The sequence below is a fragment of the Capricornis sumatraensis genome, chromosome 1 (genome assembly GCF_032405125.1).
Source record: "Capricornis sumatraensis isolate serow.1 chromosome 1, serow.2, whole genome shotgun sequence".
In the NCBI taxonomy this organism is placed as follows: domain Eukaryota; kingdom Metazoa; phylum Chordata; class Mammalia; order Artiodactyla; family Bovidae; genus Capricornis; species Capricornis sumatraensis.
The window spans coordinates 94,183,214-94,208,534 of NC_091069.1; the positions used below are offsets into that span (position 1 = coordinate 94,183,214).

Genomic DNA, 25,321 nt, shown 5'->3' on the forward strand with positions numbered 1-25,321 from the left:
AGACAGTAGAGGACAGAGGAGCCGGGCATGCTATAGTGCATAGGGTTGCAAAGACTTAGCAACTGAATAACAACAACAACAATATAAATAACAAAGTATCAAGTATAAAATATACCAAATTCATGAGAACTTTATTACTGATATGGACTTACTGCTTATTATATACAGATTCAGCTAAATATGGCTTATATAGCTGAATAAAATATATAACTAGGCGGGCGAGCCTCACTTTACTTCATATCCACTAGGCAAAATGTGCACATAATGCTATGAAATAACCACATTACTGTTCATGAAGTAATTGTCTTTTCCAGTGCCCAGAGATACCTCCTCTTCTTCAGAGATATCTTAAACCCAACATTTGTACTAGAAATCCACTTTTAGCTGAAGACTTTTCTTTCAGTGGGAAAACTGAGCACTTGGAAAATTCCGTCATAACATATACACAATCACCACCATCTGCATCCACATACTGTGATTCTCATCTGTTATCAGAGGTGAACTTCATACTACTTAAAACCAATTCCTTTAATTGTGCATGGGATTCTAAACTCTCACTCCTACTCAAGTACAGCATTCCGGAGATTTCCCCCTTTCTCATACATCATCAACTTTTTGTTTTCTATTGTATTATTCTCACCATAAATAACATGCTGTTACTTCTGCTATTACAAATTTTTTTTATTTTTATTTAATTAACCGACTTCCACTGCCCGGTATGACCTCATTTCCTTACCTACCTTTGAAACAAAATTTCCTGGAAGAGTTCTCTTATACACAATGTCTCCAATTCTCTCTTTCCATTCTTTAAAAATATTAATATAAATAAACACTTTATGTAGAACAGTTTCATATTTACAAGACGGTTGCAAAGAGTTCCTAAATACTCCACACCCAGTTCCCCCTACTGTGTACATCTCACATTACTTTGGTACATGCGTGCGTGCTCAGTCGTTTCAATCATGTTCAACTCTTTACAACCCTCTGATTGTAGCCCACCAGGCTCCTCTGTCCACAGGATTCTCCAGGCAAGGATACTAAAGTGTTTTCTCTTTTCTCTTTTTTTCTAATTTTAATTTTTCAAACCCTATTCTATTTTTTCTACATTTATTGCTTCATTTGCCTTTCCTACTGTTCTTTTCTCCTTGCGGTTAATCTTTAATGTATATAAATCTTCATCTACCTCTATTTAACTTAGCACACCTATTCTTTCTTTCTTTTCTTAATTTCCTTTGCTCTCAACATATTTGTTACTTTTGTTTTTATTTCTTTATTCCCCATTTGGCACTTTGCTTTAGTTTTGTTTTCTAGTTTGTGCTTAAGTTAGTTTTGTCCTTAACTGGTAAATATAACTTTTGATTTCCTTTGTTTGCTGGATCAATCAACTGTACTTGATTCTTGTTGGATTGTTTTCATATTGTTCATGGGTGTATATGTATATGTGTATATTCCATTATTTTAATTATTATTTGCTTGATTTTGTAAATACCATTGGTCAGGGATTCATCTTCAGTTTCTCGTTTTTGGATATTTGTTTTTCTCTCCCTTAATAAAATAACAAATAACTTGTGGAATCTTCGTTCCTGACCAGAGATCAAACCCTGAGCATTTGGAGTGGGAGCAATGAATCCAAGACCCTAGACTAAGAGAGAAATAACCCTAGGGAGGATCCAACAGTGAGAACTCACACCAAGAAAACCACTTGAATACAAGACCCAGCATCACCCAACCACCAGTAGCACCCTGTGCAGGATGCCTCATCTAAACAACAAACAAAACAAAAATACAAATCCAATCATCAGCAGACAGAAGTACCCCATCACTCACCCTTGCCCATCAGAGGAAAAACAAACAAATAAAACTCAGAAAAACAAAACAAAACAAAACTCAGCACAAATCTCACTCTATATGAAGCTCACACAAACCACTGGACCAAAGTTAGGAGGGCAGAAATCAAAAGGAAGAAAGAATTCAACCTTCTTCAAGTAAAAAATTCAACTTTCCTTGAGTCTGGGAAAAGGAGACCTAAAACACAATAACTTTAAAAATAAAAAATGAAAAGGCAGAGAAATACTGAACAAATGAAGGAACAAACAAGAAACACAGAAGTCCAAATCAGTGAAGAGGAACTAAGAAAATAACCTGAAAAAGAATTCAGAATAATGATAGTAAAGATGGTAAAAAATAACAAAACCTTGAAAACAAAACAGAGAAAATGCAAGAATCAGTTAACAAACACCTAGAAGAATTAAAGAATAAGCACACAGAGACAAACAACACAATTACTGAAATTAAAAATACTGTAGAAGGAATCAACAGCAGAATATCTGAAGCAGAAGAATGAATCAGTGAGCTAGCTGGAAGATAAAATGGTGGAAATAACTTCTGAAGAGCAGAATAAAGTAAAAAGAATGAAAAGAGCTGAGGACACACTCAGAGACCTCTGGGAACATATCAAACGTACCAACGTTAGAATTATAGGGGTCCCAGAAGAACAAGAGAAAAAGAAAGGGTATCAGAAAAATTTTGAAGAGATTATAGATAAAAATTTCCTTAACTTGGAAAAGGAAATAGCCAATCAAGTCCAAGAGGCACAAAGAGTCCCATACAGGATAAACCCAAGGAAAAACACCCCAGGACACATACAAACCAAAGTAAAAAGACTAAACACGAAGAAAGAATATTAAAAGCAGTAAGGGAGAAGCCATAATATACAAGGGAAACCCCATACCCTTAACAGCTGATCTTTCAGCAGAAACTATGCAGGCCAGAAGAGAATGGCAGGATATATATAAAGTACTGAAAGGGAAAAATCTGCGACCAAGATCACTGTACCCAGCAAGGATCTCATTCAAAATTGATGGAGAAATAAACAGCTTTTCAGACAAGCTTAAGTTAAAGGAATTCAGTACCACCAAACCAGCTTTATAATAAATGTTAAAGGGACTTGTATTCAGCAATACATGAACTGTGAACTTCCAGATGTTCAAGCTGATTTTAGAAAAGGCAGAGGAACCAGAGATCAAATTGCCAACATCCTCTAGATCGTGGAAAAAGCAAAAGAGTTTCAGAAAAACATCTATTTCTGCTTTATTGAATATGCCAAAGCCTTTGACTGTGTGGATCACAATAAATTGTGGAAAATTCTGAAGGAGATGGGAACACCAGACCACCTGACCTGCCTGTTGAGAAACCTCTATGCAGGTCAGGAAGCAACAGTTAGAACTGGACATGGAACAACACATTGGTTCCAAATAGGAAAAAGAGTACGTCAAGGCTGTACATTGCCACCCCGCTTATTTAACTTGTATGCAGTGTACATCATGAGAAACGCTGGACTGGAGGAAACACAAGCTGGAATCAAGATTGCCGGGAGAAATATCAATAACCTCAGATATGCAGATGATACCACTCTTATGGCAGAAAGTGAAGAGGAACTAAAAAGCCTCCTGACGAAAGTGAAAGAGGAGAGTGAAAAAGTTGGCTTAAAGCTCAACATTCAGAAAACGAAGATCATGGCATCCCGTCCCATCACTTCATGGCAAATAGATGGGGAAACAGTGGAAACAGTGGCTGATTTTATTTTTTTGGGCTCCAAAATCACTGCAGATGGTGATTGCAGCCATGAAATTAAAAAGACGCTTACTCCTTAGAAGGAAAGTTATGACCAAACTAGACAGCATATTAAAAAACACAGACATTACTTTGTCCACAAAGGTCCATCTAGTCAAGGCTATGGTTTTTCCAGTAGTCATGTATGGATGTGAGAGTTGAACTATAAAGAAAGCTGAGTGCCGAAGAATTGATGCTTTTGAACTGTGGTGTTGGAGAAGACTCTAGAGAGTCCCTTGGACTGCACGGAGATCCAACCAGTCCATCCTAAAGCAGATCAGTCCTGGGTGTTTACTGGAAAGACTGATGTTGAAACTGAAACTCCAATACTTTGGCCACCTGATGCAAAAAGCTGACTCATTGGAAAAGACCCTGATGTTGGGAAAGATAGAGGGCAGGAGGAGAAGGGGACAACAGAGGATGAGATGGCTGGATGGCATCCCTGTCAATGGACATGGGGTTGGGTAGACTCCGGCAGCTGGTGATATACAGGCAGGCCTGGCGAGCTGCAATTCATGGGGTTGCAAAGAGTTGGACAGGACTGAGCGACTGAACTGAATTGAACTGATAGTCAACAAATACAACAGAAGAAAAAAGATCTATAAAATCAACCCCAAACAATTAGAAAATGGCAATAGGAACATATATATCAATAATTACTTTAAATGGAAATGGATTAAAAGCTCCAACCAAAAGACACAGACTGGCTAAATGGATACAAAAACAAGACCCACATACATGCTATTTACAAAAAAACCCACCTTAGACCTCAAAACACAGACTGAAAGTGAGAGGATGGAAAAATATATTCCATGCAAACAGGAAGCAAAAGAAAGCTGGAATAGCAATCCTCATATCAGACAAATATATAGACCTTAATATAAAGAAGATTACAAGAGATAAGGAAGGACAGTACATAACAATCAAGGGATCAGTCCAAGAGGAAGACATAACGATTGTAAATATCTATGCACCCAACATAGGAGCACCTCAATACATAAGACAAACACTAACAGACATAAAATGAGAAACTGACAGTAACACAATAATAGTAGGAGACTTTAACACCCCACTCAGACCAATGGACAGATCGTGAAAACAGAAAAGTAATATGGAAACACAAGTCTTAAATGATACATTAGATTAAATGGATCTTATTGATTCCTTCAGGACATTCATCCAAATGCAGAAGAATACACCTTCTTCTCAAGTGAACATGGGAAATTCTCCAGGATAGACCACATCTTTGGTCACAAATCAAACCTCAGTAAATTTAAGAAAATTGAAATTGTGTCAAGCATCTTCTCCAACCACAAGACTATGAGACTAGATATCAATTACAAGAAAAAAATTGTAAGAAACACAAACACATGGAGATTAAACAACACATTTCTAAATAACCAACAGGTTACTGAAGAAATCAAAAGGGAAATAAAAAAACTTCTAGAAACAAATGACAGTGAAAACATGACAACTCAAAACCTAAGGGATGCAGCAAAAGCAGTTCTAAGAGGGAAGTTTATAGCAATACAATCCTACCTCAAGAAGCAACAAAAACACCGAAGGGACAACCCTAACTTTACACCTAAAGCAACTGGAAAAAGAAGAAGAAAAACAACCCAACATTAGTAGAAGGAAAGAAATCATAAAGATCCAAGCAGAAATAAATGAAAAAGAAATGAAAGAAACAATAGTAAAGATTAACAAAACTAAAAGCTGGTTCTTTGAGAAGATATACAAAATTGACAAACCCTTGTCAAACTCATCAAGAAAAAAAGAGAGAAGAATCAAATCAACAAAATCAGAAATGAAAAAGGAGAGGTTAAAACAGATATTGCAGAAATACAAAGGATCATAAGAGGCTATTATGAACAACTATATGGCAATAAAATAGATAACCTGGATGAAATGGACAGGTTCTTACAACAGTTCAATCTTCCAAGACTGAATCAGGAAAAAAAACAGAAATTATTAACAACCCCATTACAAGCACTGAAATTGAAGCTGTGATCAAAAATCTCCCAAAAAACAAAAGCCCAGGACCAGACTGGGGGGGAGAATTCTACCGAACATTTAGAGAAAAGCTAATGCCTATCCTTCTAAAACTCTTTCCAAAAATTGCAGAGGAAGGAACACTTTCAAATTCATTCTATGAGGCCACCATCATCCTGATACCAAAACCAGACAGAGACAACACAAAAAAGAAAACTGCAGGCCAATATCACTGATGAACATAGATGCAAAAATCCCCAACAAAATTTCAGCAAACAGAATTCACCAACACATCAAAAAGCTCATACACCATGATCAAGTGGGTTTATTCCAGGGATCCAAGGATTCTTCAGTATACAGAAACCAATCAATGTGATACACCATATTAACAAATTGGAAGATAAAAACCATATGATCATCTCAATAGATGCGGGAAGAGCCTCTGACAAAATTTAACACCTATTTATGACTAAAACTCTTCAAAAAAAGGGCAAAGAAGAAGCCTACCTCAACATAGTAAAGGCCATATAAGATGAGACTACAGCAAACATCATTCTCAATCATGAAAAAGTGAAAATATTTCCCCTATGATCAGGAACAAGATGAGGATGTCCACTTTCGCCACTATTATTTAACATAGTTCTGGAAGTCCTAGCTACAGCAGTCAGAGAAGTAAAAGAAATAAAAGGAATCCAGATCAGAAAAGAAGAAGTAAAGCTCTCACTGTTGGCAGATGACGTGACATTGTACACAGAAAACCCTAAAGACAGTATCAGAAAATTACTAGAACTAATCAGTGAATTTAGTAAAGTTGCAAGATAGAAAATCAATACACACAAATCACTTGCATTTCTATATACTGAAATGAAAAATCAGAAAGAGCAACTAAGGAATCAATGCCATTCACCATTGCAACAAAAAGAAGTAAATATCTAGGAATAAACTTACCTAAGGAGACAAAAGAACTGTACACAGAAAATTATAAGACACTAATGAAAGAAATGACATAAACAGATGGAGTACATTCCAATGTACTGGGTTGGAAAAAACAATATTGTGAAAATGACTATACTACCAAATGCAATCTACAGATTAAATGCAATCCCTATCAAATTACCAACGGCATTTTTCACAGAACTAGAACAGAAAATTTCAAAATTCATATGGAAACACAAAAGATCCCAAATAGCCAAGGCAGCCTTGAGAAAGAAGAATGGGGCTGGAGAAATCAAGCTTCCTGATTTCAGATTATACCACAAAGCTACAGTCATCAAGACAGTATGGTACTGGCACTAAAACAGAAATACAGACCAATGCAACAAGATATAAAGCCCAGAAATAAACCCAGGTACCTATGAGTATCTTATCTTTGACAAAGGAGGCAAGAATATACCATGGGGCAAAGACAGCCTCTTCAATAAATGGTGCTGGAAAAACTGGACAGGTGCATGTAAAAGAATGAAATTAGAACATTTCCTAACACGATACACAAAGATAAACTCAAAATGGATTAAAGACCTAAATGTAAGACCAGAAACTATAAAACTCTTGGAGGAAAACATAGGCAGAACATTCAATGACATAAATCAAAGCAAGATCCTCTATAAACCAACTCCTACAGTAATGGAAATTAAAACAAAGTAAACAAGTGGGACCTGATTAAACATAAAAGCTTTTGCACAGCAAAGGAAACTATGAGCAAGGTGAACAGAAAACTCTCAGAATGGGAGAAAATAACAGCAAATGAAACAACTGACAAAAGATTAATTTGCAAAATATACAAGCAGTTCATACAACTCAATACCAGAAAAACAAACAACCCAATCAAAAGGTGAGAAACAGACCTAAACAGACATCTTTCCAAAGAAGACATACAGATGGCTAACAAACACATGAAAAAATGCTCAACCTCGCTCATAATTAGAGAAATGCAAATCAAAAGTACAATGAGTTATCATCTCACACCAGTCAGAATGGCCATCATCAAAAAGTCTACAAACAATAAATGCTGGAAAGGGTGTGGAGAAAAGGGAACACTCTTGTACTGTTGGTGGGAATGTAAACTGATACAGCCACTATAGAAGACGGTATGGAGATTCCTTAAAAAACTAGGAACAAGAAAACCATATGACCCCGCAATCCCACTACAGAGCAGATATCCCGAGAAAACCATCATTGGAAATGACACATGTATGCCAATGTTCATTGCAGCACTATTTACAATATCCAGGACATGGAAGCAACCTCTTTGTCTACCGACAGATGAATGGATAAAGAAGTTCTGCTATATATATGCACAATGGAATATTACTCAGCCATAAAAAGGAATGCATTTGAGTCAGTTCTAACGAGGTGGATGAACCTAGAATCCATTATACAGAGTGAAGTGAGTCAGAAAGAGAAAGATAAATACTGTATTCTAACACACATATACAGAATCTAGAAAAATGGTACTGAAGAATTTATTTACAGGGCAACAATGGAGAAACAGACATAGTAAATAGACTTACGGACATGGGGAGAGGGGAGAAGATGGTGAGATGAGTGGAAAGAGTAACATGGAAATAAACATTACCATATGTAAAATAGATAGCCAATGGGAATTTGTTGTATGGCTCAGGAAACTCACACAGGGGCTCTGTATCAACCTAGAGGAGTGGGATGGGGGGAAATGGGAGGGAGTTTCAAAAGGGAGGGGATATATGTATACCTATGGCTGATTCATGTTGAGGTTTGACAGAAAACAGCAAAATTCTCTAAAGCAATTATTCTTCAATAAAAAATAAATTAATTTGAAAAAAAAAAAAAAAGAATACTGGAGTGGGTTGCCCTGCCCTTCTCCAGGAGATTTTTCCAATCTAGGTATCGAACCCACATCTCCTGCATTGCAGGTAATTATTCACCCACTGAGCTACCTGGGAAGCCCTTTACCATGGTACATTTGGCATAACTAAGGAACCAACATCACTACATTACTATTAACTGAAGTGAAGTGAAGTGAAAGTCACTCAGTTGTGTCTGATTCTTTGCAACCCCATGGATTATACAGCCTCTGGAATTCTCCAGGCCAGAATATTGAAGTGGGTAGCCTTTTCCTTCTGCAGGGGATCTTCCCAACCCAGGGATTGAATCCAGGTCTCCCACATTGCAGGCAGATTCTTTACCAACTGAGCCACAAGGGAAGCCCAAGAATACTAGAGAGGGTAGCCTATTCCTTCTCCAGCAAATCTTCCCAACCCAGGAATCAAACTGGGGTCTCCTGAATTGGAGGCAGATTCTTTACCAACTGAGCTATGACAGAAGCCCATAACTGAACAACACACCTTCTTTAGGTCTCATTAGTTTTCATCTGATGTTCTTTACTGTTTTAGGAGCCCATCTAAGATACCACATTACATTTATTTGTCTTGTCTCCTTAGCCTCCTCACACTTCCCTTATTTTCGTTGATCATGAAGTTTGAGGAGTAGTGGCTGAGTATTTTTGTAGAATATCCTTCAATTTGGTTTTGCTTAACGTTTTTCTCATGGATAGACTGACGTCATGGGTTTGGAAGGAAGACCAGAGAGGTAAAATATCTTATCACATCATATTGAAGGTACATGCCATCCACACTGCTTATAACTGATGATGTTAACCTTGGTTTTGTTGTTGTTAGTCGCTCAGTCATGCCAACTCTTTGTGATCCTATGAAAGCAGCATACCAGGCTTCTCTTGAGTTTCCTCTCATCTCCAGAGTTTTATCTCCCAGAGTTTCCTCAAACTCAAGTCCACTGAATTGGTGATAAACTTGATTACCTGACTTCAATAGTGTGTCAGATTTGCTCACTGTAAAGCAGCATTTCCCTCCTTCAACACTCCGCTTTCAGTAAGTCACTAAGAACAACCTACCCAAGGGGTATGAAGCAAAGCTCCAGCCCTGGAGGGGTAATATCCATATAATTTATTTGAAATTCTTCTGTGAAGAACTCATTCTCTTTTAAACCTACTTCATGAAGAGTTACCTAACATCATTCTATTAATAATGCTCCTGTCAAGGTCAACCATCTTATACCAAGTTGCTACATGCAACAGTAAATCTTAACCCTCAATTACCTGAAGTATCCCCAACTATTATCATAACTGACCACTCCTTCCTTTCTGAAATACTTTCCTCAATGACTTCCAGGACACTACACTCTCGTGTTTGTTTTGTTTGTTGTTGTTGTTGTTGTTGTTGTTACTTTTTTCTTACTTCCCTAGTAGCTCTTTCTCATCCTCCATTCCAGAGTCCTCTTTTCTCCTGATTTCTTAATAGTAAAAAGTCCAAAGGTTCAATTCTTTATCTTTTTCTCCATCTTTATAAATTGTTGTGCACTCACTCAGTCACGTCCCAATCTTTGTGACTCCACAGAATGCAGCATACCAGGCTTCTCTGTTTTTCACCATCTCCTGGAGCTTGTTTAAACTCATATCCATTGAGTCGGTGATGCCACCCAACCATCTCGTCCTCTATCATCCCCTTCTCCTCCTGCCTTCAATCTTCCTTTCCATGGTCTTTCACCTTGCTGGTGTGTGCTCGTTCAGGGTCTATTCCAATAAGTCAGCTCTTCTCAACAGGTGGCCAAAATATTGGAGCTTCAGCATCAGTTCTTCCAATGAATATTCAGGGTCGATTTCCTTTAGGATTGACTGCTTTGATCTCCTTCCAGTCCAAGGGACTCTCAAGAGTCTTCTCCAACACCACAGTTCAAAAGCATCAATTCTTTGGTGCTCAGCTTTCTTCACAGCCCAACTCTCACATCCATACATACTGGAAAAACTATAGCTTTGACTAGATGGACCTTTGTTGGCAAAGCAATGTCTCTGCTTTTTGATATGCTGTCTAGGTCTGTCACAGATTTTCTTCCAAGGAGCAAGCATCTTTTAATTTCATGGCTACAGTCACCATCTGCAGTGATTTTGGAGCCCAAGAAAATAAAGTCTGTCACTGTTTCCACTGTTTCCCCACTCATTTGCCATGAAGTGATGGGACTGGATGCCATGATCTTTGTTTTGTGAATGTTGAGTTTTTCACTCTCCTCTTTCACCTTCAGCAAGAGACTCTTTAGTTCCTCTTTGCTTTCTGCCAAAAGGGTAGTGCCATCTGCATATCTCAGGTTATTGATATTTCTCCCGGCAATCCTGATTCCAGCTTGTGCTTCACCCAGCCCAGCATTTCACATAGTGTACTCTGCATATAAGTTAAATAAGCAGGGTGACAATATACAGTCCTGATGTTCTCCCTTCCCAATTTAGAACCAGCCCATTGTTCTGTGTCCGGTTCTAAACTGTTACGTCTTGACCTGCATATGGGTTTTACAGGAAGCAGGTAAGGTGGTCTGATATTCCCATCTCTTGAAGAATCTCCTACAGTTTTTTGTGATCCACACAGTCAAAGGCTTCAGTGCAGTCAATAAAGCAGAAGTAGATTTTTTTCTAGAATTGTCTTATTTTTTCTATGATGTAATGGAGAGTGGCAATTTGATCTCTGGTTCCTCTGCCTTTTTCTAAATCCAGCTTGAACTTCTGGGAGTCTTCGTTCACATACTGTTGAAGGCTAGCTTGAAGACTTTTGAGTATTACTTTGCTAGTATGTGAAATGAGTACAATTTTGTGGTAGTTTGAACTCTTTGCCACTGTCCTACTTTGAAAACTGACCTTTTCCAGGCCTTTGGCCACTGCTGAATCTTCCAAACTTGCTGGCACACTGAATGCAGCACTTTAACATCATCATCTTTTTGGACTTGAAGTAGCTCAGCTAGAATTCCACCACCTCCACTAGCTTTGTTCGTAGTGATGCTTCCTAAGGCCCACTTGACTTCACACTCTAAGACGTCTGGCTCTAGGTGAGTGATCACACCATCATGGTTATCTGGGTCATTAAGACCTTTTTAGTATAGTTCTTCTGTGTATTCTTGACACTTCTTCTTAATATCTTCTGCTTCTGTTAGGTCCATACTGTTTCTGTCATTTATTGTGCCCATCTTTGCATGTGGGAGACCTGGGTTCGATCCTTGGGTTGGGAAGTTCACCTGGAGAAGGGAAAGGCCTTCCACTCCAGTACTGTTGCCTGGAGAATTCCATGGACTGTATAGTCCATGGGGTCGCAAAGAGTTGGACATGACAGCAATTTTCACTTTCACTTTCTTTCATTTTGCATGATATGTTCCCTTGGTATCTCTAATTTTCTGGAAGAGATCTCTAGTCTTTCCCATTCTATTGTTATTGTTTTCCTCTATTTCTCTGCATCTTTACAAATAAAGCAATATTATGTAGTCAGGTGGTTATAAACATAATTTTTATGCTCCCAACTTTTTATCTCTAGGTCAAATCACTTTCTCAAACTAAATTCATACATACATCTGTTAACTCAGTATCTCAAACTATGTTTAATAACACTACAAATATGTCTAGTACCAAATTCCCAGTCTTCCTCTACCCCAAATTTAACTCTACTTCAAATTTTTCCTATCAAAGCACATGTTATATGCAGCATTCTAGTTGCTCACATGAGAATATTGAGAAGTATCAATTTCTCATTTTCTTGCTTTCTTTACATCTAACCATCAGGAAACCATACTGACTATACAGTCCAAACAGGACCACTTGTCATCACCTCTATCCCCAAGCTTCCATCAAATCTTGCAGGATTACTGTAGTGGCCTCCTAACTGGTCTCCCTGTTTTTACCATACATTTAATTCTCAATACCATAGTCAATGTGATCCTTTCTGAATATGCCAGATCATGCCACTATCAAAATCCTGCCATGGCATCCTTTTTCATACAAAACAACAGTCAAACACTTTTTAACGACCTAGCATGCATCCCTGGTACCTCTCTGATTTAATCTCCTCTTTCTCATCCCCTAGATCACTCCAGTCCAACTACTTTAGCTTCCTTATTATTCCCTAAACTGGCCAACAGCTTAACTACTTTCAGACCTTTGCTCTAGTTCTAACTTCTGCCAAGAATACCCTTTCCCCTTCAATGATAAGTTACTGTCAATATGCTGCTCTATTTGGTAAGACGAACCTTGAACCTCCACCAGACTTCTGATTTCCTTAACCCAGGTTCTTTCTCTTCATCTATAGAATTCACGACCTTTTATCATACTAGATGATTTACTTATTTACTATTTATTATCTGTTTTCTACCACTAGAATATAAGCAAAAATCTCTTTAGTTGTTGTTCTTATTCTTATTTATTCTTAAGACTTATATCAGTGCCTGTCACAGAGTAGGAAATTAATAAAATTGTAAAGTTAATTTTAAAAATTATTTATCTTAATAGGACATCTTGCTCTAGTCTTCTGACTTTTCTTAACTGAAAAACTCCATTTTTGTACTAGACCTAACCACCACCCTATCTACCAGACCTCTTTTTTAATAATAGGCAATATGCATTGAGTATTTGCTGTGAACCAGGAACTATTTTAAGCACTTTATCTGTTCATTTTATCTTCACAGAAATCTTATGAAATACATGCTACTATTGTCCCCATTTTTCACATAAGCCCAAGTAATCTACCCAGGATCATATTTATTAAAGAAAACCAGAACTGGAACCCATGCAGTCTGCTTTAGAGCATATACTCTTGACCGCTGCTCAGCTGATCTTCTCACAGACCTGGAAGAGGTATCCCTAGGAAACAGCTGTACGTGCCGACTGGACTGTATGTAGATCATCACTTAGGGTCTGAGAGTTAGGGCATTCAAGTTACAGTAGGAGCTAGAAATGAAAGGTAATGCTGAGTTGGCTTAACGCGGGGAAGTAAAGAAGTCATGTGAAAGGTTATGAAAGCTAGTTTATAGAGAGAAAGAGATAAAAGGATAGAGTATATGGACAGAAAAAAATTAGAGATGAGATGGCATATAATCGCAAATCAAGATAGGCAGGAATACATTAAGTTACGTGAGCTTTTAAATGCTAAAAGAACTGTCTATCTGGTAACCAAAAATAGGACTCTTGTGAGTTTTGAGTGTTTACAATACTTCTATCATTTGAGTGGATATATTATAAAATCATGTATAAGTAGAACCATTTCCATGTTACCATGGACCTCCTATAAAAATCTCTATCCCTGTTATGATAGAATAATTAAATCAATATGTGAGAAAATACAATATAGTAAATATTAGTAAGTTTGGGGAAAAAAACCTGAACTCAAGGCTCATTTCTATCATTTTGCTCGTTTAGACATTCTCCTTGAACTTTAATTATACCTTCTATAAAAAGGGAGTAATAATATGTGCCCAACCTGCTTCAAATGTTATTGTGCTAAATCACCTTATTTAGATAAGGTGATTATATGTGAATAGCCCCTGAAGAATATAAATTGTTACACAAACATTGCCTATTATGATGATGATTTCAGATGGAAAAATCACTTCAGTTACCTATAAAGGAAGATATAATGTCCTCCCTTTCATAAAAGGTGAATAATACAGTTAGTCAAAGATTTACTTGGTGATGGAAAAAATCACTAGTTGTGTTACACACAACCATCATAGCCAAAATAAATATGTGTGGATGTTCCTTCATGCATATGCAAAGATTTTGATAACAAAAGTATTTTTTCCTAAAATGATCCAATGACTTAGCAATAACATTTAGCATTCAGTGAAATAATGTCAAGAAATGTGATACAGTCCTTGACAAGCTCCTACTGCTTCTTCCTGTTGTTAGTTGATCTGTACAGTACCTTTGAAAAGAACAATGGAGTCAGAAAAACTGAAGAGCTAACGAGTTAGGTCTTCTTTTAAGATGCTACAGTAAATCAATGGCATAGTCATAACTAAATCCAGAGTCTTCCGTGGCCAAAGCTCTTTCTACCACACCACAATCCTGCTATGCTACTTGTTTAAAATGGACTTCTTTGTTTTTTTGGATACATGAAACTAACACAGTAGTATAAATCAACTAAACTTCAATAAAAATAATTAAATAAAACGGCTTTTAAGAGACTGTTAAATCAAATGGCAGAAGCAGAATAATATCAAGAGCTTTAATGCAAGAGCTTTAGTGCCGGCGCACTAAGCGCAGGCGGCTGCGCCCGGCGCACTAAGCGCAGGCGGCTGCGCCCGGCGCACTAAGCGCAGGCGGCTGCGCCCGGCGCACTAAGCGCAGGCGGCTGCGCCCGGCGCACTAAGCGCAGGCGGCTGCGCCCGGCGCACTAAGCGCAGGCGGCTGCGCCCGGCGCACTAAGCGCAGGCGGCTGCGCCCGGCGCACTAAGCGCAGGCGGCTGCGCCCGGCGCACTAAGCGCAGGCGGCTGCGCCCGGCGCACTAAGCGCAGGCGGCTGCGCCCGGCGCACTAAGCGCAGGCGGCTGCGCCGTGCAGCCAAGAGGAGCTACCACACGTCCGAGGTCAGGGGCAGAAGCCAGGACGACCCCATGCCCGAAGGGCGGCAGCCAAGAGGATTTACCCCGCATCCAAGGTCAGGGGCGGGGGCCAGGAGGAGCTACCCGGTGCCTGAGGCCAGGGGTGGTGGCCGGGAGGAGCAACCCCACATCCAAGGAGCCCTGGCTGCACAGACTCAGGAGGGCCTAGAGGAGCCATCCCACCTTGAAGGTCAGGAAGGGAGCAGTGAGAAGATACCCCTCATCCAAGGTAAGGAGCAGCAGCTGTGCTTTGCTGGAGCAGCCCTGAAGTGATACCCCACGCCCAAGGTAAGAGAAACCCAAGTAAGATGGTAGGTGTTGCAAGAGGGCATCAGAGGGCAGACACACTGAAACCACACTCACAGAAAATTAGTCAATCTAATCACACTAGGACCACAGCCTTGTCTAACTCAATGAAACTAAGCCATGACCTTGGGGCAAACCAAGACAGGCAAGTCATGGTGGAAAGGTCTGACAGAATGTGGTCCCCTGGAGAAGGGAATGGCAAACAAGTATTCTTGCCTTGAGAACCCCATGAACAGTATAGAAAGGCAAAATGATACGATACTGAAAAAGGAACTCCCCAGGTCAGTAGGTGCCTAATATGCTACTGGAGATCAATGGAGAAATAACTCCAGAAAGAATGAAGGGATGGAGCCAAAGCAAAAACAATACCCAGCTGTGGATGTGACTGGTGATAGAAGCAAGGTCTGAAGCTTTAAGAGCAATATTGCATAGGAACCTGGAATGTCAGGTCCATGAATCAAGACAAATTGGAAGTGGTCAAACGAGATGGCAAGAGTGAATGTCGACATTCTAAGAATCAGCGAACTAAAATGGACTGGAATGGGTGAATTTAACTCAGATGACCATTATATCAACTACTGCGGGCAGGAATCCCTCAGAAGAAATGGAGTAGCCATCATGGTCAACAAGAGAGTCCAAAATTTTGTACTTGGATACAATCTCAAAAACGACAGAATGATCTCTGTTCATCTCCAAGGCAAACCATTCAGTATCACGGTAATCCAAGTCTATGCCCCAACCAATAACGCTGAAGAAGCTGAAGTTGAATGGTTCTATGAAGACCTACAAGACCTTTTAGAATTAACACCCCAAAAAGATGTCCTTTTCATTATAGGGAACTGGAATGCAAAAGTAGGAAGTCAAGAAACACCTGGAGTAACAGGCAAATTTGGCCTTGGAATGCGGAATGAAGCAGGGCAAAGACTAATAGAGTTTTGCCAAGAAAATGCACTGGTCATAGCAAACACCCTCTTCCAACAACACAAGAGAAGACTCTACACATGGACATCACCAGATAGTCAATACCGAAATCAGATTGATTACATTCTTTGTAGCCAAAGATGGAGAAGCTCTATACAGTCAGCAAAAACAAAACCAGGAGCGGACTCTGGCTCAGATCATGAACTCCTTATTACCAAATTCAGATTTAAATTGAAGAAAAGAGGGAAAACCGCTAGACCATTGAGGTATGACCTAAATCAAATCCCTTATGATTATACAGTGGAAGTGAGAAATAGATTTAAGGGCTTAGATCTGATAGATAGAGTGCCTGATGAACTATGGAATGAGGTTCGTGACATTGTATAGGAGACAAGGATCAAGATCATTCCCATGGAAAAGAAATGCAAAAAAGCCAAATGGCTGTCTGGGGAGGCCTTACAAAGAGCTGTGAAAAGAAGAGAAGCGAAAAGCTAAGGAGTAAAGGGAAGATATAAGCATCTGAATGCAGAGTTCCAAAGAATAGCAAGAAGAGATAAGAAAGCCTTCTTTAGCGATCAATGCAAAGAAATAGAGGAATTGGGAAAGACTAGAGATCTCTTCAAGAAAATTAGAGATACCAAGGAAACATTTCATGCAAAGATGGGCTCGATAAAGGACAGAAATGGTCTGGACCTAACAGAAGCAGAAGATATTAAGAAGAGGTGGCAAGAATACACAGAAGAACTGTACAAAAAAGATCTTCACGACCTGGATAATCACAATGGTGTGATCACTCATCTAGAGCCAGACCTCCTGGAATGTGAAGTCAAGTGGGCCTTAGGAAGCATCACTGCAAACAATGCTAGTGGAGGTGATGGAATTCCAGTGGAGCTATTTCAAATCCTGAAAGATGATGCTGTGAAAGTGCTGTACTCAATATGCCAGCAAATGTGGAAAACTCAGCAGTGGCCACAGGACTGGAAAAGGTCAGTTTTCATTCCAATCCCAAAGAAAGGCAATGCCAAAGAATGCTCAAACTACCGCACAATTGCACTCATCTCACATCCTAGTAAAGTAACGCTCAGAATTCTCCAAGTCAGGCTTCAGCAATATGTGAACCGTGAACTTCCTGACATTCAAGCTGCTTTTAGAAAAGGCAGAGGAACCAGAGATCAAATTGCCAACATTTGCTGGATCATGGAAAAAGCAAGAGAGTTCCAGAAAAACATCTATTTCTGCTTTATTGACTATGCCAAAGCCTTTGACTGTGTGGATCACAAGAAACTGTGGAAAAAACTGAGAGAGATGGGAATACCAGACCAGCTGACCTGCCTCTTGAGAGATCTGTATGCAGGTCAGGAAGGAACAGTTAGAACTGGACATGGAACAACAGACTGGTTCCAAATAGGAAAAGAAGTACGTCAAGACTGTACATTGTGACCCCGCTTATTTCACTTGTATGCAGTGTACATTATGAGAAACGCTGGACTGGAAGAAACACAAGCTGGAATCAAGACTGCCGGGAGAAATATCAATAACCTCAGATATGCAGATGACACAACCCTTATGGCAGAAAGTGAAGAGGAACTAAAAAGCCTTTTGATGAAAGTGAAAGAGGAGAGTGAAAAAGTTGGCTTAAAGCTCAACATTCAGAAAACGAAGATCATGGCATCCCGTCCCATCATTTCTGGGAAGTAGATGGGGAAACAATGTGAAACTTTATTTTTTTGGGCTCCAAAATCACTGCAGATGGTGATTGCAGCCATGAAATTTAAAGACGCTTACTCCTTGGAAGGAAAGTTATGACCAACCTAGATAGCATATTCAAAAGCAGAGACATTACTTTGCCGACTAAGGTCCGTCTAGTCAAGGCTATGGTTTTTCCACTAGTCATGTATGGATGTGAGAATTGGACTGTGAAGAAGGCTGAGCACCAAAGAATTGATGCTTTTGAACTGTGGTGTTGGAGAAGACTCTTCAGAGTCCCTTGGACTGCAAGGAGATCCAACCAGTCCATTCTGAAGGAGATCAGCCCCGGGATTTCTTTGGGAGGAATGATGCTAAAGCTGAAACTCCAGTACTTTGGCACCTCATGCGAAGAGTTGACTCATTGGAAAAGACTCTGATGCTGGGAGGGATTGGGGGCAGGAGGAGAAGGGGACGACAGAGGATGAGATGGCTGGATGTCATCACTGACTCAATGGACATGAATCTGAGTGAACTCTGGGAGTTGGCGATGGACACGGAGGCCTGGCGTGCTGTGATTCATGGGGTTGCAAAGAGTCGGACACGACTGAGCGACTCTACTGAACTGAATGCAGAAGTTCATAAAATAAATAAATTTCTTGTCTTACTTGGGATTCAGAAAAGGAGAACAGGATAGTCTGCAAAATAGAAGGACTGCCAAATTTTTAGTTGAAATTGGTTCTTTGTAGCGTTCCTGACTACAACTTTGTAGCGTACCTGACTACAAAGGAAGTTAGCCTATCCTCAGACACATAATGGGAATAACTAACACTTCTAGATCAGGCAACAGAAACAAAGCACTGCAAAGTGAAGGGATTGTCTAATAATGTCAAATGTGACTTTAAAAAAATAAGTTGGTTATAAGTAGAATTCAACCACTGGCAATGTCCCATGTTGTAATACACTATTTATATAATACAGTATTTTAAAATATTAACACAGGGAAAGAAACAATCACTCCAAAATCAGAAATAACAATAGATTTTCACCTGGCTTCCAGCTATATTTACCTATGGGTCAGTATAGTTAATCACTTTCTGATGTTCATCCTTGGTAACATATACCTAAAAATATCAATTTTCTAGACCAACCGAATTTGAAACTACACCACCTATATAGGTAAAGTAGATGGCCAACAGCCTTTCTCTTTGCTTGTGAAGAAGATTCGCCCCATCTCTCACTTTTAGCACTATGATTTTATAAAATGGCAGGCTGAGGCTCCCACACAAACCTGGGTTTCTACGAAAAGGGAAATTTCACATCTTTCTAAATTTTAGGACTTATGACAATGCATCAGATATTCAGTTTGCCAAGATACTGTTCTCAACATATGTACAATATCCCTTCATCCTTTGTGAGATTGTGTAAGCTTCCACAGAAATGTGACAACTGCCTTTCTCTCACGTTTCCTCAGTCCTAAATTCCCAGTTACATGCTAATTAAGAGTAATTTTCTATTCATATTCCTAATGTATCTCAAAACCAAAATCTGAATCTAACACTAACCAATGACTATGAATGCTAATATCCCTGGCATCAGTGACTGATGTAGGCAAAATGTGATTTCATACTGTATGTTGTGCTCAAAGTGCCATTATTTTAAACAGGATCCTGACATTGACTCTATTCTCCAATCAACAATTTTAAAATATATAATCAATGGCAAATAATACAAATTTAACCCAATAACCTCAGAAAGGAAAACCAGTTAAATTAGTGAAGATAATGAGAGAGAGAAAAAACAGTGACTTCTCCAAAAAAATACTAGATTTCTCCAAGGCAACAAATGAAAAATACAAGGAATTTATTTTGCACTTTCACCATGATCCCATGAAGAACATGACAGACCACACAGAAAATTGTAATTAATTAACACACAAGCCCCAGGACTTAGGAGATCTATTCACGTATTGCCTTGACTGCCTCCAATAATAGCAGAGTTACCTCAGTAAGTCCAATATTCTTCCTTTTAATGACATTCTGCAGAGAGTTGCTTAGAGTCCTAGTTAGCAACAGGTTTGTTGATTTACGAATCATGTCATCGACTTCAGTTGAGCTAAAAAGGAAGTATCAAGAATCAGTCATAGGTAGGAGAATTATTTTGCAAACAAGGCTCTAGTAGTACTTTAATAATAATGATAATAACTGCAGGAAATATTTATTGTACTTCAGAAATTAGGTTCTAAATATTTTAATGTATAAAAATTCATTTAACCTTCACAATAACCATGTGAAATAATTTTAGTATTGAGCAGATAGCAAAAAAGGAAAAGATTTTGATAAGGCAGTCTAGATCTAAAGCCTACAACACTTAAAACACTATGCTACACTACCTCTCATGAAAGAATCCTCTAACATGATTCTGTGTCCTGAAACCCTTATTTCTCCCACACATTCAAATTCCTTCACAGTTAATATTTATAAATTTTCAAGCTGATCTCTCTGTAGCCTTCCTGTGCAATTAGCTGATAAAGGCTCCTAAAAAAAGAAAAATATCTCTGCTCCTATGTCATCATCTTTCATATTATATCTTCTTCTTGTTCAGTTGCCCAGTCATGTCCAACTCTTTGTGACCCCATCGACAGCAACACGCCAGGCGTTCCCGACCCTCACTGTTTCCTGAAGCTCGCCCAAGTTCATGTCCATTGCATTGGTGATTCCACCCAGCCGCCTCATCCTCTGACACCCTATCTCCCTTCTGCCCTCAATCTTTCCCAGCATCAGGGGCTTTTCCAATGAGTCGGCTGTTAGCATCAGATGACCAAAATACTGGGGATTCAGCATCAGTCCTTCCAAAAATTCAGGGTTGATTTCCCTTAAGACTGACTGGTTTGATCTCTTGCTGTCCAAGGGACTTTCAGGAGTCTTCTCCAGCACCACAGTTCGAAGGCATCAATTCTGTGGTGCTCTGCCTTTCTTACAGTCCAGCTCTCATAGCTGTATGAGACCTCTGGGAAGCCCACAGCTGTGACTCCACAGACTTCTGTCAGTAGGGCAATGTCTGTTTTTCACACGTTGTCTAGATTTGTCATAGTTTTCCTGCCAAGAAGCAATCATCTTCTGATTTCATGGCTGCAGTCACCATCCACAGTGATTTTAGAGCCCAGGAAGAGGAATTCTGGCACTATTTCCACATTTTCCCCTTCTATTTGCCATGAAGTATAGGGCTGGATGACATGATCTTGGTTTTATAATACTTAGTTTTAAGCAGGCTCTTTCACTCTCCTCCTTCACCTTCATCAAGAGGTTCCTTATGTCCTCTTTGCTTTCTGCCATTAGAGTGGTATCATCTGCATATCTGAGGATGTTGATGTTTCTCCTGTCTACCTTGATTTCAGTCTGCAACTCATCCAGCCCAGCATTTCTCATGATGTGCTCAGTGTATAGGTTAAGCAAAGAGGGTGACAGCAGACAGCCCTGTCGTGTTCCTTTCTCAATCTTGAACCAATCAGTTGCTCCATACAGGGTTCTAACTGTTGCTTCTTGACCTGCAAACAGGTTTCTCAGAAGATAGGTAGGATGGTCTGGTATTCCCATCTCTTTAAGAGCTTTCCACAGTTTTTTATGATTCACACAGTCAAAGGCTTTAGCGCAGTCAATTAAAAAGAGGTAGATATTTTTCTGGAATTCCCTAACCTTCTCTATGATCCATAGAATGTTGCCAATTTGATCTCTAGTTCCTCTTCCTTTTCTAAATCCAGATTGGACATCTGGAAGTTCTTGGTTCACATAATGCTGAACCTAACATGCAAGATTTTAAGCATGACTTCATGGGAGATGAGTGCAACTGTCTCATGGTTAGCACATTCTTTAATACTACCCTTCCTGGGAACTGGCATGAGGATTGACCTTTTCCAGTCCTGTGACCAGGAAGACCACTGCTGGGTCTTCCAGATTTGCTGGCATATTGAATGCAACATCTTGAAGGCATCATCCTTTAGGGTTTTGAATAGTTCTACTGGAAGTCTGTCACATTCACTAGCTTTATTAACAGCAGTTGACTTTGCACTCCAGAATGTCTGGCTCTGGGTGACTGAGCACACCAGTGTAGTAATCCAGTACATTAAGATCTTTTTTGTACAGTTCTTCTGTGGATTCTTTCCATCGCTTCTTGATCTCTTCAGCATCTACTAGGTCTCTACCATTTCTCTCCTTTATTATTGATTTATAAGATTATATTACTTTCAGGTAGACAACAAAATGAATCAAAATTTTTAAAGATTATATTCCACTTAAAGTTATAAAACATTGGCTATATTCCCTGTGCTGTATAACATATCCTTGTAGCTTATTAGTATGTACTTCTAATTCCCTACATCTATCTTGGCACTGCCTTTTCCCCTGACTTTGAAAAGAAACCAATAATGTAATTCTACCTAAATGTTTTATAATCCTTACTATTCCAAAAGTGATCAATAATGATACTTTTTATTCAGTAAAGGAAACTAAACATAAAGAAAATAACTCCAAAACTATCTTTACAAGCAAAGTTTTAAAAATAAATCTTACAATCAACAAACAAAATTCCAGAACTATATATCTTTCACAAGCCCCTGAAAGTGTCACCCAAGATGTCTCTCTATAAAAGAAACTGTTTTGAGACAAATATTTCTTCAAAATAAAGTCAGTATTGCAATGATACTTCTTTATCAAGAAATAAACATAAGATCTGTAAGCAGTTCTTTTTCAATAATTTATTGCTTGTGAGCAAAGGTCACAAATTTTATCTTACTGATTTCTTTGTACAGAATATCAGAGGCTTAGTATATAGTTCAATTAAAAATCTTAAATTACTAAATATGTACATAAACTAGATTGTCTATTATGCAGAAGACAGAACTATTAGAAATAAATAAGACTGCAAGGAATCCAGGTAGTAAATTCAGTTAGGAGAAAAAAGATACTCAAAATATCCTTACAGGATATATTTAACTGAATGATAACCTCTGACCTATTGCCACCCTTTCCAAAAATGTTATTGAATTTAAAACTTCATTACAAAAATGTGTTAATGGAGTACTGAAATTACAATGGTGAAGGGATATTGAAGTTACACTTGTTTTGATGGAATACTGAATTTACAATGGCGAAGAAATATTCATGGTTCCTGCCTTCATATATTAAACTCACAGTTATATCATATCAATTACAGTATACGTAATGAATAAATACAGGTTGCTATAAAAGTGATGAACACAAGGGCCCAAAATAATCTGGTGACTCTGATAGTAATCACTCACCTAGCATCTCTACTTATATTACATATTTCTATTATGCTTTAAGAAGATCTGGTAGAAATTCTATTCTTAGATTAGAATGTCAAAGATCAAGAAACACTGTCATTACCTTTAAAAGCAGAAGAAAGCTAAGTCTAAGCTAAAAGTTGTATTTTCCTTTAATATTAATGAAGTATAATATACACAACAATGTATAACTGAATTAAATTGCACACTGAGATAAAGCTCTTGAAAGATGAGCAAAAAGCAGCCATCACTTTCATATCTAAGGCCAGTTGACTAATCTGGATACACAGAAATGAGAGAGTGAAACAGTCATATGATGAGAGACTTTGGTGGAATGAAAAAAAAAAGCAAAAAACAAAAAACCACTTAATCCTTTAATAGTGTGGGCTGCTAGTATGGACTGTAATCTTGGAAGAGCCTCTAAACAAAAATAAACATACTAACCCAACAATTCTTCCCTAAAACAATTCTGTTCCATAAGAAATGGTGTGTGGGGGTGGGGTGGAGGTGGGGAGTGCTAGAAATCAGAGAGAAATGTTGCGCATTTTGCAATCCAAAGGAGAGTAAAAACCAATCAAAGCTGAAACCCAGTCCAACTCAAATCCTGTTAAAATCAGAGATAAGCCCCTGGATAGAAGCTTTGGAATTTCAGAGTCTTAAGGACAAAGAGACTTTACAACAGAATTTTTAGAACTGAAATCATAAGTAATTTGAAACTAATAAAAACTGAGACACATTCAGTTCACTCAAGTAATGATGAAATCTGAATGATATAGTTAGCAGCTAGGAGGCACAGTGAAGCCTGGCGTGCTGCAGTCCATGGGGTCGAAAAGAATCGAACATGACTGAGCAACTGAACAACAACAATGAGTTGCAAAAGGAGAAATGAGAAAAGAGACATATTTAAGGGTAAACTGGCAACATCATCTTCAATCCTAATAAAAGATCTCAACCTACAGATCTCAGAAGTTTAACACAACCCCAAGAGAACTGATGCAAATGAAATCTCACAAGAAGATCAAACACTGCAAAATGCAAAGATAAAGAGGAAACCTTAAAGACAACCAGAAAAAAAAGACAATACATTTAGATTAATAACAGTGACTACTGGCTTATCTCTCTTCAGCAACAATGAAAGCAAACAGAGGAATAACATCTTTAAGGGGTTGGGAAAGGGAAAACTTTGAAAACAGATGAAAAAATATTTTTAGATAAACAAAAGCTAAGAAAATCTAAAACCAGCAGATACACACTAAAAGAATAACTAAAAGAATTCTTCACACTGAAAGAAAATGACACCAAGTCATAAAATAGATCTGTAAGGAAGAATGAGAAGGCCTGGAAAGAGCAAATCTGTGGATAAGTGTAATGAACTACTTCTCCTTCTTGAATTTTAAAATACAATGAAATGTTCAAAGCACAAACAATAACATATTTAGCATTTAAAAACAACTGTACAAGTATATACCAACCATATTAAAAAAGTGTAAAGGTAAATTATACTATACTGCTGTAAGATTCTTAAATTACATGTAAAGTGACATATCATTATTCAAGATAAACTAATAACTTAAGGATACACATTGTAATCCCCAGAACAAATACAAACAAATAATAAATAAAGTTAAAAGTTATACTCCAGTAATAGGGAAACTAAATCATAATACTAAAAGACTGTAATCTAGAAGAAGGAAGGAAAACAGGGGGAACAAAAGGAGCTTAAAAAAAAAAGAATGGAACAAATAGAAAAACAATAGCTAGATCTAAGACTTAAATCAACATAAATCACTAAATAAGTTAATGTAATAGAATAAATATTCTCATTAGGCAGAATGAATAAAAAACTGATACCTAGCTACTTGTTGATTCAAACTGACACATTTTAAATACAAGGACACATTGCCAGATCTTATTGTCAAGATGCCATTCAGCACTAAAAAGAAATGAGCACCTTAAAAAAATTAATGGTGTCAATCATGATTAAGTTAGGAAATTTGCCCAAAATGATAAAAGTGCATCAACACGTCATATGAATCAGCTTGAGGTAGCTCACACCAGCTACATCTGGGACCATCTAAGCATCAAAATGAATAAGGTAAT

General features: G+C 38.3%; 1 protein-coding gene across 4 annotated transcripts in view; it reads right to left on the reverse strand.

Moving 5' to 3' along the window:
* EXOC6B (exocyst complex component 6B) overlaps positions 1–25,321 on the reverse strand; it is a 711,360-nt gene that overhangs the window by 277,956 nt on the left and 408,083 nt on the right. For all 4 annotated transcript variants that reach the window (XM_068984191.1, XM_068984200.1, XM_068984185.1 and 1 more), the window contains exon 16: positions 19,923–20,034. In XM_068984191.1, the coding sequence (XP_068840292.1) occupies positions 19,923–20,034 (112 nt within the window). The remainder of the gene's footprint in view (positions 1–19,922; positions 20,035–25,321) is intronic.